The following is a 19,190-nucleotide window of genomic DNA, read 5'->3' on the forward strand; positions in this document are numbered from 1 at the left end:
GGACACAGTACAATTCTCAGAAACAGTTCCTGAGGGGAAGAAATGTTAGGTCGGGTTACAGGTAAATACAGCACTTACAGTTTCAATCTCTGGGCTTTAGAAAGTCCACCAGAGGTCAAAGTTGAGCAAATTTCACGTGGGCTCCTATGGACACAGGGGGTACCCAGAATCGGGCCTGCCTGCAGGTAAGTACCCGCGACTCGGAGGGCAGGCCAGGGGGGATTAGAAGAGCACTGGAGGGGCCACAAGTAGGCACCAAACACACACCCTGAGCGGCACAGAGGCAGCCGGGTGCAGGGTGCAAACAGGACGTTAGGTTTCCAATGCTTGTCTATGAGGAGACCCTGGGGGTCACTCGGAGGCTGCAGACGAGGTCCAGGGGGGGTCCTCGGGCACACCACCGGTTGGACAGGGAGGAGGGCCGCCTGCTGAACATTGAGGCACTGGGGGTCGGTTTCTCTAAGGCCTGGGGGCTGCGGGTGCAGTGTGTTCTTAGGCATCGGATATCTTAGTCAGGAGCTTCGCCGTCAGGTGGGTCCTCGGATTCCCTCTGCAGGTGTCGTCGTGGAGGAGTGGAGAGGTCAGCCCAAGGTGGACACTTGCTCTCAATCACCTGGGGACCCTCTCTTGCTGGTTGGAACACCTGGACACAGGCCGTGGTCGTCGGGTGCACAGGGCTCAAGACTCACGCATCCGGATTGAGGCGAGAGTCCTTGGTTGTAGGTTTTATTTAGACAGAGCCACTGTCCTCTAGAGTTCTTCGTCCTTTTGGGTGCAGGGCAGACCTCTGGAGTTGGCAGAGGTCTCTGGTCCTGCTGGACACGTTGCTGGTCTTTTTGCAGGTTCTTTGAAGCGGGAGACAGGCCGGTAGGGCTGGGGCCAAAGCAATTGTCGTCTTCCTTCTTTTCTGCCTGGGGTTTCAGCTTAGCAGTCCTTCTTCTTGTAGGTTGCCAGGAATCTGGTGAGCTGGGTTCAGGGAGGCCCTTAAATCCTAGATTTAGGGGCATTTTAGAGGTCAGAGGGCAGTAGGCAATGGCTGCTGTCCCTGAGGCTGTCTACATCCTCCTTGTGCCCACTCCCTTTGGGTGGCCGGGAGGAGACTGCTTACTCACCGTTGAGGCAACTGGGACCAGCACGTACTCTGAGACATGGTTGGTGAGCGAAGGACCATCGTCACGGTACATCCTCGATGGTAGCACATAATCATCCGTAACCTTGTCCTCAAGACACAAGGTGGGGCCCTCTTGCTGTCTGCTCTACACCACTTGATTTCTATACCTGAACTACACTAACTGTGAAGTGCATCATCTCAGGTCTACTGACCCCCAATAGAGAGTTGCTTGGTACCCAACTGCAGTTTTAGGATCCTTTCCTGTCCTCTTTGCACCTACATAGCTGAACCAGTGGGCCCAACAACCTGCCAGGAGGGACAACCAAAGAGCCCACTCCACCACTGCATCTAGTCAAGGCCCCAATACTATGCCTGGTAGGACCCAGTCCCCTGGATGCTTCAGTTCCTCTCAGGTCTCATTATACTCCTGGACCATTGGCAGCCACTGAATTTGGTACCTGATGCCACCTAGTGGGGGTGCCTGACACCGGTCTGGTCTGGTCTACTGGCGATAATAATCCCCAGCCTGTACTACTCATCCCTTCCTGACCTGTCCACCGTTTGGTCAGGGCTGGGGGCCGGTCAAGGCACACCTCACTGCTTCAGGCAAGAGATGTGCCCAGTGCCATGGTGTCCTATTAGCACAAGAAAGACCAGTCGCTCAGGGAAATGCTCACAAGATCCACCCCAGGTCAGAATAAAGACCACACATCTGGGCCCGAGCTTCATAACCCTTCAGACTCTGAGGCCCATTCAGACTCAGAATTAGTCCAGTGACACGCAGCTTCCTCTCTTCTCTCTCCGAGTCACTCAAGGTGGACCTCCACTCCCTCAAAAGTGACCAATCTCAGGACCTCTGCCATGACTTAACATCAGTGGGGGATCGGGTTTCCACCTTGGAAGATGGCAAAACAATGCAAGGCGAGGAAACATAAATGTTGAGACAATAAATCATCTGTCTGCAGGAGCAACAAGAAGAGCTGAGATTCCAGACAGAAGAGTTGGAAAACAGGTTCACCGTAATAACTCACGACTGAGGGGGATACCTGCGGATGCCGAGTGGTCAAACATTATGGAAATTGTCTCAAACGCTTTTCAGTTTCATCCTTGATTGGGATGACAACACTGAACTGTGACTTAACAGAGCCTGCCAGGTTGGGAGGCCTGGGGATCCTGCAGCCCGCCCACCAGATGTATTGGCATGTTTTCACCTTTTCCAATTCAAGGAAGATATATTGAAAGTAACCAGAGTGAAGCAACCCATCAGCTTCAGGGGGTCACATCATCGGCCTCTTTTAAAATGTCTCCATGCTCACCCTACATTCAATAAGAGATCTCATATGGGTGGGGGCACCCATTTTGGCTAATCTTTTTGCTGAATGAACAACTGCAACAATCTTGAACCGTGAGGGACTCCTGACGTATCTTGTAATTGCCAGTGTAGTTAGACTCACACAGCTGTCCTCGCAGCTCCCTGTCTAGGGCCATAGCTTGCAGAGTTGAGAAGTGAGGGCAGCGCTCCTGCCCTGGCCCTGGGGAGCGAGCCTGCAAATGCAAAGCTGTCCTGGAACACCTAACGGCTGAAACTGGGGGAGGCCCCACCTAAAAGACATTGCACTGCCAATTCACCGTCCCCACCAGACGTTCCCCACCTTTTTTTCCGGAGAGCCAGTGGCCTTTGGTGGTGAGCACCCTTCATTATTCTGAGAGGCTGTACCTGTGCTGCTCTGCCCCAGCCAGAAATCCAGATTGCCATTCTGAACGGATACTAGTTGCTGTGGGAAATGGGCCCCTTGTTGCAATAACACCTCACTTTTTGTCTGGTTTCTGAATGCAACTTAAACTGGAGTGCACTAGATACCTGCTAACCAGGTCCCCTACAGTGTATCTGCCAAACCTGGGACATAGTAATTGAAAAGAGCAGCCATTTTAAATGCATGTGCTGAAAACTGGTCCGTATGAGTTTCACAGCTAAATGATGGCCACTAGGAACTCTGGATTGTTTTGCATTAAACAACTCAGAACAGTAAATCCAAACCAGTGCTAGTGTTGGCTTTATTGCCAAATGTACAATGGAGCCATCTTAGAGGTGCCTCCTGCATGAGCTAACTAACCCTGGCATGGTTGCTGGCCAGTCACAACAAGCCTGCTACCACCAGACAAGATTCTGAAACCCTGGGATGTGAGCATGTGTTCTCCAGGTTCAGAAAACAAAGCCCTTCCTGGGCAGAGGTGTTACACTTCCTCCTCGAGTAATGTGCACTGCCCTACTATCGTGCTTCAAATGGCTTACCGCCTTTGAAACTTGAGCCCCAGACATGCTGCTAGCAGCAGATTGCCGCCCCCATTACTATCTCCCACTTTTGGTGGGAGCACCTGTGGAAAAATGAACAAAGGACAGAAGGAGCGGCCACCCCCACTTTACACCACCCCTAGGGTGTTGCATGTGAGGTGACCTCTCCATTTTATTTTCCTCCATCCTGTATGGCAGGAAAATAGCCTATTAGGAATAGGGTAGTGACCTCTGCCCATAGGAAGTGGTCACATACTGGGTTAGCCACCCTAAGGTAGACGACCCATTGGTCACTACTAGGTACTTCCCTAAAATATAGTATTTAGTGGGCACCCCTAGACCAGCAGATCAGATTCCAAGGACACAAGAAGGCCTGCAACAAAGAAGACCCAAGGCTCGAGAACTGCATTTCTGCTGCACAAAGAAAAAGGCCCCAAAACCTGCCTGCTGCACCCAGGACTCGCAATAGCCGCTGAAGGGTTGCATGGACATCCAACGGACTCTACAAACCCCCAGAGGACCTCCTCCCTTCTGAAAATCACCAAAGTTCTCCTTCCAGAGTGAAGGCATAACTCCCTGCAACAGAGAAACAAAAGACAAGTGAAGTCCAGTTCACTGACTGGCCGCTGACCAAGGAACTGGACACAGTAGCTGAACCAAATTCCACCTGACGGCCCCGGAGGACAAATCCTGCAAGTGTGCCAAATTTGGTGGCACTGCAACCTCCAGTGGCTGAACTGTGCAATAGCCCGGGTACTGATCACCCAGCGTTGGACACCAAGAAGAAAAGTTCACCCGGGACTCTCAAAGGAGCAGGAGCAAGCCCCAGTTGAGGGACATCAGGACATGTAACTACCACTACTGCTTTCAAAGGCACCTTTGTGCACAGCTCCTGGCTCATCTCTCTGCTCTGCACCCGACCTTCCTGGGCCCTGCACCGGAGAACCAACTGTGTTCTAAGGGTCCTCCACCCCTTGCGACCGCTGCATTCAAAGGAGACCCACCGGACTCACCTTGAAGTCTGCCTGTGCATTGCTTTTCTAAGTGGTCCCCGCAGTGGTCCTGCACCAGCTTTAAAGAATTTTCAGCAGCTTCTCCCACCAAAACCAGGAGCTGCGCAAACTTCCCTAGCTGGTCCACAGGACATCTTGACGACCTTGACCTGCAAATGAAAGGAGACATTGGTAAACGCATGGACTGATTTTTATATGCATTTTAAAACAATTCTACCATTGATTCCTATGATGCGTAACTACACATAAAAAGACAGTTTTTGCTCAACTTTGAAAAATCATAACTTAAAAAATACTTACCCAATTTTGATAATCTTGTTCTTAATTTTTTTAATAAAAATCTGAAGTATTTTTGTAAATTGGTCTTGAGTTATGAGTGTGTCACCTAATTTATCGATACAGTGAGTACAACAAATGCTTAGCACTTCTCCAAGATTGGCCTACCTGCTCGACCAAGATACCCTAAAAATTAGAGCATTGGTCTAGTTTTTACCTCTTTAAACTTCGGTGTGGTTGCTTGGACTCTCTGCACAGTGCACATCATTTTTGCACTATATAGAGAGCCAATCTCCTACAGTTGCCAGACCTGTTGTTGTTATGACAGTTGTTCTTGTTTGTGATTTGGTTTTGGGGTTTACATTCGTTCATCACACAAAGAATGATTGGGACACATAAGTTAGCAAACCTGACCGGGATCCGACTAATGCCTCCTATGCTGACCACACACCAGCTGGCACCCGTCTGACATCCTATGACTACCTGGGACCTCCAAATACTGAGCTTCAATGTCAGAAGCTTAAACAGCCTAACCAAGCGGAAGGCTTTGTTGTCTCTTCTTGAGTGCTCATGAAGTGATACTTGCCTCCTACAGGAGACGCACTTTTTGTACGCAGATGTTCACCGTATGCAGTCCTGCTGGTTTCCTAGGCAGTTCTGGTCCTCCAGTCCCCAAAAACAGTTGGGGGTCCCTATTCTGTTTTCCAGGGGCTTTAGGGACGAAATAGACTCGAAAATAGCAGAATGTAAAGAGCGTCTGTTAGCTTATAGAATATTTCTGGGCCCGTGTTCAATAACGACATGGACCGGTCAGGCCATCTCTCGTACCAAAATGGGGCTCTCGCAAGGGTTAGAATGGTTGACTGAATGTGGTCTGAGTAACATCGGGAGAATACACCATCCCCGTGAGCGAGACTACACTTATTACTCCGCAGCACAAAACCTATGCCCACATTGACTATTACTTAGCGACACCCGCAATCCAATCCTTAGTGCAGTCCTCTTCTATAGGCCCTAGATCTCTTTCTGACCGTGCCCCCCTGTCCTTGACACAGGTGGACTTCGGTCATGTGAAGCCTTCGTAGTGGCGCCTACGAAAGAATGCCCTAGTCTGCCTCAAGCACAAATTTTACCTTGGTAGCAATCATAGTGGTCGGCTGCTCGCCCACCACGTGGTCCAAGATTCATGCTAACACTGTCCCATGATCCGTCTCACTCTGCCACTGAAGTCTACTTGGACTCTGAAAAGGCGTTGGCATTCTGATGCTTCTATAGCACACTCTATTTAGACAACAAGATGACCCTTCTTGATACATCAGGATATCTGGCCCAATGCCCTTTCCCATCTTGATAAACCCATTAGGTGCGAGGAAGTGATCTCTATCTTAGCCTGACTGAAACTGATGAAATCACCAGGGCCTGACAGTTTTTCAGCATTATTCTACAAAACCTTCTGCCAGGAACTAGCCCCAGTCCTTCCCTGTCTATTTAATTCTTTCGCATCAACAGGCTCTCCTAAAGACTCCATTTTGGATGCACAGATCTCAGTCATTCCTAAGCTGGGTAAGGGCCCTGCTCTCTGCAGCTCATACCGACCTATTTCCCTATCAAACGTCAATGCCAAATTATTTACTAGCATATTAGCCAGCCACCTTAACCAGTATATGCCGGGTTTGATAGCGCTGGATCAAGCAGGCCTTATTCCCGCACATCAGTGCAGAGATAATACATGGTATATCTTCCACTTGATGGACAAGGCTTCCAGGTCACGCAAGGAAATCCTTCTTCTTTCTGTCGATGTGGAGAAGGCATTTGACAGAGTTAGCTGGCCCTTTCTTTTTAAGACGTTGGAACCTTTTGGCTTTGGAGATAGCTTTCTCAAATGGATCAAGAGCATCTACAGCACTCAGAGGGCCTCCATACGGGTCATAGGAACTTTCCCAGCCCTTCCCCCATAAATTGTGGTACATGCCAGTGGTGCCCCACTCTGCCACTGAAGTCCACTTGGACTCTGAAAAGGCGTTGGCATTCTGATGCTTCTATAGCACACTCTATTTAGACAACAAGATGACCCTTTTTAATCCATCAGGATATCTGGCCGAATGCCCGCCAATGCCCTTTCCCATCTTGATAAACCCATTAGGTGCGAGGAAGTGATCTCTGTCTTAGCCTGACTGAAACTGATGAAATCACCAGGGCCTGAAAGTTTTTCAGCATTATTCTACAAAACCTTCTGCCAGGAACTAGCCCCAGTCCTTACCTGTCTATTTAATTCTTTCGCATCAACAGGCTCTCCTAAAGACTCCATTTTGGACGCACAGATCTCAGTCATTCGTAAGCTGGGTAAGGGCCCTGCTCTCTGCAGCTCATACTGACCTATTTCCCTATCAAACGTCAATGCCAAATTATTTACTAGCATATTAGCCAGCCACCTTAACCAGTATATGCCGGGTTTGATAGCGCTGGATCAAGCAGGCCTTATTCCCGCACATCAGTGGAGAGATAATGCATGGTACATCTGCCACTTGATGGACAAGGCTTCCAAGTCACGCAAGGAAATCCTTCTTCTTTCTGTCGACGTGGAGAAGGCATTTGACAGTTAGCTGTCCCTTTCTTTTTAAGACGTTGGAACCTTTTGGCTTTGGAGATAGCTTTCTCAAATGGATCAAGAGCAGCTACAGTGCTCAGAGGGCCTCCATACGGGTCAAAGGAACTTTCCCAGCCCTTTCCCATAAGTTGTGGTACATGCCAGTGGTGCCCCTTCTCCCCACTCTTTTTTGCCTTGTACATGGAGCCCATCACTCAACATCTCTGAGCCCATCCAGGCATCCCCGGTGTCCAATTTAGGGGTGAGGGAGCTGGGGGGGGGGGGGGGGGGGGGGGGTGTAACACCATCTTGTCAGCCTGTACACAGACAATAGGATCTTATCCATCAAGAACCCCCAAGCTTACCCTCCCTGCCTTGGTTACGGAGCTCCAGACGTTTGGGTCATTCTCTGGATTTAAGGTCAATACACAAAAATCTCAGATGTTAAAGATTACGGTTGCACCACACACAGAGAACCTTCTTCACGTCAAATTCCCTTTTGACTGCGCAATTAATAGCATCCCTTACCTGGGAATTCAACTGGCAACCTCTATAGCTAAAACAGTATAGCTCAATTACGCTATTTAGCACACCCAGATTGCTACTGATATGGCAGGTTGGGAGCATCTGTCCTCTCGTGGCTTAGCAGGGTGGTAGTTGTTAAGATGGTTACTCTTCCAAGAAACTTATATCTATGCCAAGCGATGCCACTGACACCACCAAAACATGCTTTCGGTCTCTGCAATCTGATATCAATAAGTTTATATGGAGGGGAGAAACGTCACCTATCTAAGTCCTCGATACTCCGACACACTAAGGAAGGAGGCCTTGCTGTCCCCTCTGTAATCCTCTATTTCCAGGCGTCCCACCTCCACTTCCTGGTGGAGTGAAGATGACAACTCACGAGACAGATTGTTTCTTTATGGACCAAGCATATACTTGCTCACACATCTGGGAGGAACCCTGGCTCCCGCGCCATCACAGAGCTAATGGTCTTTACTCTTCCCCAGTCACCAGATGGTCTTTCGAGTCTGGGACTCTGCGGCTACCAAAAGCCAAACTCACCTCTTTCCCATCTCCATTTTCACCTATTTTAGGTAATCCGGACTTCACGCTGAGACTGCAACCTGAATGGTTGCAGAGGTGCCAATCCGGAGACTGCAAGAGAGCATGGTGCCTGTTCAACGACCAGGGGATCATCCCTTTCGAGCAACTGAAACAAGATTATGGTCTAGAGGAAGTGAACAGTCTTACCTATCTCCAAGTTAGTCATTGGGTTCTCCAACCCTCAGTAAGGCCACAGGTCGAAAGACCCTTGACATCTTTTGTAACGGGGCTAATGCGCAAGTCCAAGGACAAGCACCTCATCAATGAACTGTACGCTTTATTGGGTCAAGGCGAAGCTAACCTTCGGTCGGCATGCCAGAAATGGATGGAAGCAGAAATGGGCAGGGCCCTCTCCTATGCCTACTGGGCCGACATCTATCATCAAGCTTGCTACACTGCCCACAGTATGTCTTGTACTGAAACCATGTACAAAATTGCATCCTCCTGGTATTATGTCCCTGCCAGACTTGGCAACTGGTGCCCAGACTGCTGTAAAGAGTGCTGGAGAGTCTGTGAGGTTCTGGGACGCTTCTCCATCTTTTATGGCACTGGCCCGAAACTTCACCAATTTTGGAATCAGGTTCCCAACGATATTAATCATGTGTTCAAGACTACGATCCTGCAGTTTCAGCATATACAAATCCTTGGCCTGCCCAAACCTCTAACATTCCCTCTCCGCTCTCAACGGGGAAAGCAGATGGCTTTAGCCGTGAGTGCGGCACATCAGGTTATCCTCGCTCTTTGGGGAACTGACAGATCCCTACAATACATTACTTGGTTGCAAAAACTTAGGGCCTCCTGGGAATGGAGAGGCTGTCTCTTGCACTTGACCAGAATATTGACTCTTACCCCACGACATGGGCCCCCTTCATAAGTATCCTCTCCTCTGAATTCAATGAACTGACATGCCCGACCCATCTCAAAGTACAACGACTGCTGCCTGCCCCGGAGACCTCCAGGCACATGACCTCATAGGAGGATGCTCGACCCTCAGGCTCTTCCTCTCTTGTCCAAGAACTCAAGATGTCCCACTTATGATCCTTACATTTTGCGATGTGATGATACTGGGGGGTAGGGGGATTGTTTGCATTGGCTGCAAAGTTGTATATATAATGTTGCCCAACATAGGCTGCCGGCCTCAAGGTTGTAGGCATAACGCTGTATAAACTTTTTGAGTAAGATCTTCAACGCTACCAGCCCTTGGAGGTTGTAGGCATACAGCTGTGTATGAATGGTTGCCTTTGGGGTTGGATAAATAGAAATGTTTAATAAAACTGCACCACAGACTGCAGTGGCAGGCCTGGGACAAGTTTATAGTGCTGTTAGTGGGTGGCAGAATGAGTGCTGCAGACCCACTAGTAGCGTTTATTTTACAGGTTGTAGGTAACATGCAGTTCTATATGCTAAATACTTATAAGTAAATTATATATGTCAATCAGGTGTAGGCCAATTTTACCATCTTTTAGGGCGAGAGCACAAGTACTTTAGTGATGGTTAGCAGTGGTAAAGTGAAGAGAGTCCTAATACTAACAAAAACGAATTTCAGAAACTAGGTGGGGATGAAGATAAAAAGTTTGAGAGTGACCCTGTAAAGAAGGCCAAGTCCAGCAGCATATTTGTCTGGGCTTTGAGAGGTTTCCCTGGTAGTAAACATTTTCCTGCAACAGGGCTATCGTCCCATCATGTTTCAGTCTTCTATTGTTCTGTTTTCCTCCTTGTAGACTCAAACGGGATGGCTCCTCAGGCTGCCTGACCCTTGGTGGGTCTTCAGCTCCATCCGGGCTCATGTATATTCTGGTTTTGGAGCTTCTGAGCTGGTTTTCTGTAAACCATGGTGTGTGCTTTCGGGCTGCCTAGTGCCCTATTCTGTTTCCTCCATGGGTTTGGTCCATGTTAATTTGTGGTTTTTTTTGTTGGCTCTGTGCATTAGTGTACAGTGGCCTGTGCCTTACTGCTGATTTCCCATCAGGTTTGTTCTTCATGCAGGTCAACATATGGTCATTGACCCATATTTTTGTTTGTATGCTTTTTTTATGCTGGTTTTGTTCATTTTCTCCAGCTCCAGCGAGTCCTGTGTAGGGATGTTTGCATTTCTATGGGTAATCTTACAATCGCGTGGCTGGCTTCTATTGCACAAAATCTTTATTCTCCCAATCTGTCCATCTGTCAGTGCGTGCATCCCTCAGTAGTGGGTTCCTATTAGATCTTTAACTTTTTAACTTTTTAACTTTAATGGGCAGCCTGGAATTCAGGGCTTTTCCTGTTGGCTTTTTCAAACAGCATGGCATTGCTCCCACCTGGATTTTCTATCGTGAGTGTCTGTCTGCTGTTGCTACCTTTATTTGCTGGCCTTCAGAGAAAAGCACTGACCAGGCAGATAAAAAACAGCTGAGGTGGCAACCTTATTTATCGGCCATTCTCCAGGGTCGGGGTCGGTTGCTTTTGGATTATATGGTTTGATGTTGTGTTGGATCCTGCCTTAGCCTATACAGTGGATGAATGCAGTGGAACGGGTTTGGTACATTTTCGTCATTAGAAGGTAACGAAACGTAATGTCATGTTTGCTTACTGGTAATCCTTATTTTGTCAGAACTTGGATGGTAATCTGACCTTTTGATGGCCACCTAATTGCTTTTTTCACTTTTCGCACAAAGTTGATTTTGTTATCTGTCATTATCACATCCAATATTACCAATACCATCATTACAGCCCCCACTATAACCACTAAAATAACAATTAACATAACTATCACCATGGCTACCAACAGTTATCACCGGTATCATTAGTAACATTAATGCTGTCACCACCATCACTAAAACCACCGTACCACCATTTCCACCTCCACCATTACAACCACCCCCTTTACTGCTTCCACCTCTATTTGAATTGCCATCGCCATAGTTACCACCACCATGATTCTCAACACCACCTTCTCTGCTAACATTACCAGCATCACAGCCCCTACCATTGCTAGCACCATCTGACAACCACAGTACCACCACCACTACCAAAGCCAGTAGGTCTAGCTTTAATGAGCTAACATTTGCAACTACAGACATGACATGAAGTAGATCTATTGACTTTGCCAATAATTGTTTGTACCTTATTGTCATATACCATGCCGTATACTTCTCTCTGCATATTGAAAACCAGACGCTTCAGAAGAATTACAAGTAGCGTTTAAGACCACTAGATGGCAGGCCATAACTTTAGCAAACCTTTGTCATTAATGAAACAGGGTATAGGAAGAGATGGGAGGGAGGAAGTGTTCTTCACGCCATAGAATTATTTGGTAACGTGATACCTGAAGTATCTATGTATCTAATCGCTGTTTCTTTAGTAGCCCATTAACCAACCTTGCGCTTTCTTGTTTCAACCAGGTGTAGGTGTCCCGCTCATTCCCACGTTTACTCTCAAGGTAAGAATGCACCCAAATGAACACGTCCACGATTTGATTAAGCAACATGTGTGTCGTTCCTTTGACACTCTAGATGTAGTGACAGAAGTTTTAACTATACAAAAATAAAATATAAAATATGAGTGATGACTGGAAAAAAATCATACAAGATGTGAAAAAAGATGGTAAGTTTGATATGCATGAACACTGGTATGAGGTTGTGCACCCTAATCCTAAACCACTTGTGATTAGTCAGTCAACCAAAAAATATGTGTGTATATATATATATATATGTATATGTGTGTGTGTGTGTGTGATATATACACCACCTAGTCGCATTTGCCACTAGGTAGTTACTTAGGACCATGTTTACATGGAATAAATGTTTTTTCTTTTGACTTGCCTATATCTTCGCCACCATTTGACAAATCATTACAAAAGTTTTCAAAAAAAGTACCTTGATGTTTCTTGTTCTGCATGGAAAGTTTTGGGGTGATTCGTCAAGCAGGGGCCAATAAAAGTTGCATTTCCCATGTTAATTCCCATAGGACCTTTAGACACGACTACAGCCCGAACTACTAAACTGAATTACACCCAATTCGTCCTAAAGCTAGCTTTCAGTATGCAGATTGTACTTTCGCTTATTTGGTGTAAATCCATTCTGTAGTTTATGAGACATTAAAAGGAAAACAGATTTGTCGTTCTCTGGCCACGACGACTTCGAGAAGATTAATAGCTTGTGCTTGGCAAATGCAGAGCTCTGATTGGCTGCCAACACTTCAAACCAAGAAATTGTTGGCAGCCATCAAGAAAAAAGGAAAAAACAAAACAAAGGAAAAATGGCCAGGGTAGGGAAACCCTGACCCCTTAGCTCTGCTGGTGAGGTCCTAGATGGACCCCCCCCCCACCTCTGGGATAAAAAGCATTCTTGAAAAAAAAAACAATTTCCACCAATCGATGAAATCATGGCAATTTGTTTTTTAAAACCAAGCACAAGCTTCTGCACTTATTTCTGTGAGGTCCCCGAGAGGGCCAGATCCCAGGGCATTTACATTTTAAAGTGGGGGGGGCTCTGCCGCCACCCCCCCACAGCTCCGGGGACCCCTACCTCCCTGGGGCTTCAAACAGTTGTAAAGGGGGGCCCCCTGAAACCTCCCCACCCCGCAGCCCTGGGGACCACCACCTTCCCTGGACTTTAAATGAATATAACACAGGGGCCTGCGTGGCCCGTCTGCAGCCCCAGGGACCACCACCTCCACAGGTCATTGCTCAGACTGTGTGTGGGAGGCCATGCGCTCCCCGCAGCCCGGTGGCCCAACACCTCCCCGGGGCATCTTAAATTGTATGTGGGGAGGTGCGTTGCCCCCATGCAGTCCTGGGGACCACCATCTCCCTGGGGCAAATGTTAAAAAAAGAAAAGGGGATCTGATTCGGACCCCCGCAGCCTCTGGGACGACCACCTCCCCTGGGCTTTTTTCATTGGAGTTGGGAACCGCAGCCCCCTTCGAGGAGCCACTGATGGCCTTGTGGAACGCCACCCCCCAGGGCTGGCTCCTACTATGTCCTGGGGTGCACAGAGCACTAAAGCAGATCCCTTTCTTTGACAGCAATGCTGGCTCCCACAGCAGGTGGGGAGCCAGCTGGGACAGTTTGGGCCTTCAGGCACCCCCCCTTTGGTCCCCAAAATTGGGGGACACCTAGGTTACATGGCCGGGCCCCGGGGGTGAGAACGGTCTGCGGAGCGGGGGGGTGCTGCCCCCCTCCCCTAAAACAAAAAAATATAAATGTTTAGTCCAGGACTCGGGGATGGGATCCCTGGGGACCGAGATCGCCCTGTAGATGGGGGTCATGTGCCCCCCCCCCCACGAAAGCAAATAATAATTAGGCCATGCCCCAGGGGTTGGGGTCCCCAGGGCTGAGATCCGCCTTGGGCGGCAGCCATGCGCCCCCTCCATCCCCCAAAAAATAAAAAATAATTAGGCCGCGTCCTGGGTGATGGGGTCCCTGGGGCCAAGATCATTATATATATAAAAAAAATATATAGTTAGGCATGGCCTCGGGAATGGGGTCCCTAGGTCTGAGATTGGCCTGGGGAGTGGGGGCTGCAAGATGAAAGGCCCGTCATAGCATGGGGTTGGGTTGAAATAGGGGTTGCTCGCAGGCCCCGGCCGATGGACGTGCGCGGGGGTGGTTGGATTAACGTGTAATAATGAAAATGAGTTTACATTAAAAAAATAGAAATTCATTGAAAAAAACAAAGGTTACAGATTTTGGTTTTGTATGAGTAAATTCATAACCTAACTATAACGTCCCTGTAACTATTGTGTTTTTTCAGTGAATTGCTATGGTTTTTTAATTCTATTTCCTAACTATAACATCCCTGTACCCTTTGTTTTTTTTTCATTAAATTATTATCAGCCATCTTTCTTCATTAACCCCTACGGTGCCTTGGACGAGGTGATCTCGTCCAAGGCACCGGTTCCCGGGTGCCTTGGACGAGATCACCTCGTTCTGCACCCGGGAACTGGGGGGAGCGCCCTTGTGCCCCCCACCCACACCCCCCGGTCGTGGATGGAAGGGGAATCCCTTCCCCGTCCACCCCCGACCCCCCCACCACCCCCCGTCAGTGCGCATCACGCGCTGATTGTCACAGAGGCCTCCTCCTTCGCGCTGGAAGGTCAGCTTCCAGTGCGCTCGGAAGAGAAATGCTTTGCATTTCTCTTCCGATCACGTGGAGGAGGCAGAGAGAGGCTTGAACGGGAAGGAAATGTATTTCCTTCCCTTTGAAGTCTCTCTCAACGTTTCAAAAACTGGATTGTAAAGCAATCCGGCTTTTGAAACGCCCACTAGACACCAGGGATTTTATTTTGATATGGAACTTGGCATAAGGGAGCGACCCCTTGGGCAAAGGTCGCTCCCAGGGGGGGCATTTTTTTTGGGAAGGCCTTTCTGCCCGCCCCTGGGGGCAGAAACCTCTAGGCACCAGGGATCTTTTTTTTTTTTGTTTGTTTTTTGTTTTGTTTTTTCTTTTAGAGGTAGGGAGCGACCCCTTAGGCAAGGGTCGCTCCCCTAGGGGGCAAATTACATTTAGGCCATTTCTGCCCACCTTGGGGGCAGATTGGCCTATTTTTATGAGGCCAATCTGCCCTCAAGTGGGACAGAAACCACTAGACACCAGGGAGTTTTTTTTTGTGTGAATTTCACGCAATGGGAGCGACCCCTTGGCCAAGGGTCGCTCCCAGGGGGGGCATTTTTTTAAGGTCTTTTCTGCCCCCCGGGGGCAGATACCTCTAGGCACCAGGGATCATTTTTTTTTTCTTTTAGAGGTGGGGACAAGGGTCGCTCCCCTAGGGGGCAAATTACATTTAGGCCATTTCTGCCCACCTTGGGGGCAGATTGGCCTATTTTTATGAGGCCAATCTGCCCCCAAGTGGGACAGAAACCACTAGACACCAGGGATTTTTTTTTTTTGCGAATTTCACACAAGGGGAGCGACCCCTTGGCCAAGGGTCGCTCCCAGGGGGGCATTTTTTTAAGGCCTTTTCTGCCCCCCAGGGGCAGAAACCTGTAGGCACCAGGGATCATTTTTTTTTTCTTTTAGAGGTGGGGAGCGACCCCTTAGGCAAGGGTCGCTCCCCTAGGGGGCAAATTACATTTAGGCCATCTCTGCCCCCCTTGGGGGCAGATTGGCCTATTTTTATAAGGCTGATCTGCCCCCAAGGGGGACAGAAACCACTAGACACCAGTGAGTTTTTTTTTCTTCATGAATTTCACGCAAGGGGAGCGACCCCTTAGGCAAGGGTCGTTCCCCTGAGGGGCAAATTTATTTTAGGCCATTTCTGCCACTCTGGGGGGCAGATCAGCCTATTTTAATTAGGCCGATCTGCCCCCAATGGGGTAGAAACCACTAGGCACCAGGGATTTTGTTGTTGTTGTTGTTTTACAGATGGTGAGCGACCCCTTAGGCAAGGAGGGGCAAATTGTATTTAGGCCATTTCTGCCGCCTTTGGGGGCAGATCGGCCGATTTTAGGTCAATCTGCCCTCAAAGGGGGCAGAAACCACTAGGCACCAGGGATTTTTTTTTTTTGCGCCAATGTCACGCAAGGGGAGCGACCCCGTAGGCAAGGGTCGCTCCTGGGGGGGTGGGGGGTCAAATTTATTTTAGGCCCTTCCTGCCCCCCCCCCCGGGGGCAGATCGGCCTATTGTTATTAGGCCGATCTGCCCCCAGGGGGGGCAGAAACCTCTCGGCGCCAGGGCTAAAAAAAAAAATGTGTGTTTTTTTTGGTTTGTTTGTTTTTTTAGAGATGGGGAGCGACCCATTAGGCAGGGGTCGCTCCCCTTGGGGGCAAATTGTATTTAGACCATTTCTGCCCCGATCGGCCGATATTCGGTCAATCTGCCCCCAAGGGGCGCAGAAACCACTAGGCACCGGGGATTTTTTTTTGCGCCAATGTCACGCAAGGGGAGCGACCCCATAGGCAAGGGTCGCTCCCGGGGGGTTTGGGGGGGCAAATTTAGTTTAGGCCATTTCTGCCCCCCCGGGGGCAGATCGGCCTATTGTTATTAGGCCGCTCTGCCCCCGGGGGGGCAGAAACCTAGGCGCCAGGGCTATTTTTTTTAGGCAAGGGTCGCTCCCTGGGTGGGTTGGGGGGCATATTTATTTTAGGCCATCTCTGCCCCCCCTGGGGCCGGCTGAGCTAGATGCCAAAATCCACAGGTAGGCACTTTGTAAAAAAACACCTCTGTTTTCTGTGAAAAAATTTGATGTGTCCACGTTGTGTTTTGGGCCATTTCCTTTCGTGAGCGCTAGACCTACCCACACAAGTGAGGTATCATTTTTATCGGGAGACTTGGGGGAACGCTGGGTGGAAGGAAATTTGTGGCTCCTCTCAGATTCCAGAACTTTCTGTCACCGAAATGTGAGGCAAACGTGTTTTTGTAGCCAAATTTTGAGGTTTGCAAAGGATTCTAGGTAACAGAACCTGGTTAGAGCCCCCACAAGTCACCACATCTTGGATTCCCCTAGGTCTCTAGTTTTAAAAAATGCACAGGTTTGGTAGGTTTCCCTAGGTGCCGGCTGAGCTAGAAGCCAAAATCTACAGGTAGGGACTTTACAAAAAACACCTCTGTTTTCTGTCAAAAAATGGGATGTGTCCACGTTGTGTTTTGGGGCATTTCCTGTCGCGGGCGCTAGGCCGACCCACACAAGTGAGGTATCTTTTTTATCGGGAGACTTGGGGGAACGCTGGGTGGGAGGAAATTTGTTTCTCCTCTCAGATTCCAGAACTTTCTGTCACCGAAATGTGAGGAAAACGTGTTTTTTTAGCCAAATTTTGAGGTTTGCAAAGGATTCTGGGTAACAGAACCTGGCCAGAGCCCAACAAGTCACCCCATCTTGGATTCCCCTAGGTCTCTAGTTTTAAAAAATGCACAAGTTTGGTAGGTTTCCCTAGGTGCCGGCTGAGCTAGAGGCCAAAATCTACAGGTAGGCACTTTGCAAAAAACACCTCTGTTTTCTGTCAAAAAATGGGATGTGTCCACGTTGTGTTTTGGGGCATTTCCTGTCGCGGGTGCTAGGCCTACCCACACAAGTGAGGTATCATTTTTATTGGGAGACTTAGGGTAACATAGAATAGCAAAACAAGTGTTATTGCCCCTTGTCTTTCTCTACATTTTTTCCTTCCAAATATAAGAGAGTGTGTAAAAAAGACGTCTATTTGATAAATGCCCTGTAATTCACATGCTAGTATGGGCACCCCGGAATTCAGAGATGTGCAAATAACCACTGCTTCTCAACACCTTATCTTGTGCCCATTTTGGAAATACAAAGATTTTCTTGATAGCTATTTTTCACTCTTTATATTTCAGCAAAAGAATTGCTGTATGCTCGGTATAGAATGAAAACCCACTGCAGGGTGCAGCTCATTTATTGTCTCTGGGTACCTAGGGTTCTTGATGAACCTACAAGCCCTATATATCCCCGCAACCAGAAGAGTCCAGCAGACGTAACGGTATATTGCTTTCGAAAATCTGACATTGCAGGAAAAGTTACAGAGTAAAACGTAGAGAAAAATTGCTGTTTTGTTTCACCTCAATTTCAATATTTTTTTTTTTCCAGTTGTTATGTTCTGTAGGAAACCCTTGTAGGATCTACACAAATTACCCCTTGCTGAATTCAGAATTTTGTCTACTTTTCAGAAATGTTTAGGTTTCTGGGATCCAGCGTTGGTTTCATGCCCATTTCTGTCACTGACTGGAAGGAGGCTGAAAGCACAAAAAATCGTAAAAATGGGGTATGTCTGTAGCAGGGAGGTTCGTCAAATAACAAAGAAACGCATTTAAAATTGCGTGCAGAAGAGTTTATTCATACCAAAGGGACCCACGCACATAGCTGCCTCTCCGTCCTGTCGTAACGGTCAACTCGAGACCGAGCTACTCGCACTCCAGAACGAAGAGAAGCAACCAATGAAACAAGGGTTCCATCGGAACCATGCGCGTGAAACATACAAAAGAAATAACATGGCACAATACAATATTTGAAAGAAGATTAAAAGTAAATTACATATTACAACATCTCCCTCCTTTATAATAAAAAACAATAAAACACTAAGACAGAATAAAATCTCTAAATTTAACAGGTAAGTTAACTTGTCTCGAACTTCTAGTAGTAACACATTTAGAATGAGCCTCATTCATGTATTTGTCACTATTAGGACTTGAACCATTATCAACAGTTTGATGATCAGAATTAAAATTCGGAACCTCAGAATCATACAAATGATTTGAATCCAAATTATTAGATTTCAAAGACTCATCACATTCAAATTCTTGTAAATCTGTCGACAACATTGACCCCTCGTCATGTTTTAAATGAGACATGCTCCTGAAAATCTTTAATTGCTCCAAATTAATAGGAATTACACAACTTCTGCTCCACCAACCTCGTCCCTCTAATAATACAGAAGCTTTGGTAACCTTGAGAACTTTAGATGGAAAATGAAACTTAGATTCTCCTTTTCTTACCCTAAAAGGTTTTTTAAGTAAGACCCAATCATTTACTTTTAAATCCACAGTTTTTGTGGGAAATCTGTGATCAAAATTACATTTCTGCTTAAGTTGTTTATCAACAACAGAACATCTCATGGAGTTTTTAACCAACTGAGATTTTTTGTCAACATCATTCAAGACATGAAACATCCATCTTGGTACTAGTTTGGTTCTGGGATCCCTTCCCCTTAGTAATTTGAATGGAGAACAACCTGTAGTTGAATGAGGAGTAGAAAGATATGCCTAAATCTTCTCTTGCAGAAATTCTGCAACATCAACATTTGATGCTAAAGCAGTCTGAATTCCTTCTTTAAGAATCCGATTTACCCTTTCTACTAATCCATTCGCCGATGGATT

General features: G+C 47.6%; 1 protein-coding gene across 3 annotated transcripts in view; it reads left to right on the top strand.

The window, feature by feature from the left end:
• Positions 1 to 19,190, top strand: part of ADHFE1 (alcohol dehydrogenase iron containing 1) — a 300,399-nt gene that overhangs the window by 17,528 nt on the left and 263,681 nt on the right. For all 3 annotated transcript variants that reach the window (XM_069220269.1, XM_069220270.1, XM_069220271.1), the window contains exon 2: positions 11,768 to 11,805. In XM_069220269.1, the coding sequence (XP_069076370.1) occupies positions 11,768 to 11,805 (38 nt within the window). The remainder of the gene's footprint in view (positions 1 to 11,767; positions 11,806 to 19,190) is intronic.

Source organism: Pleurodeles waltl, chromosome 2_2 (genome assembly GCF_031143425.1).
Source record: "Pleurodeles waltl isolate 20211129_DDA chromosome 2_2, aPleWal1.hap1.20221129, whole genome shotgun sequence".
NCBI lineage: Eukaryota > Metazoa > Chordata > Amphibia > Caudata > Salamandridae > Pleurodeles > Pleurodeles waltl.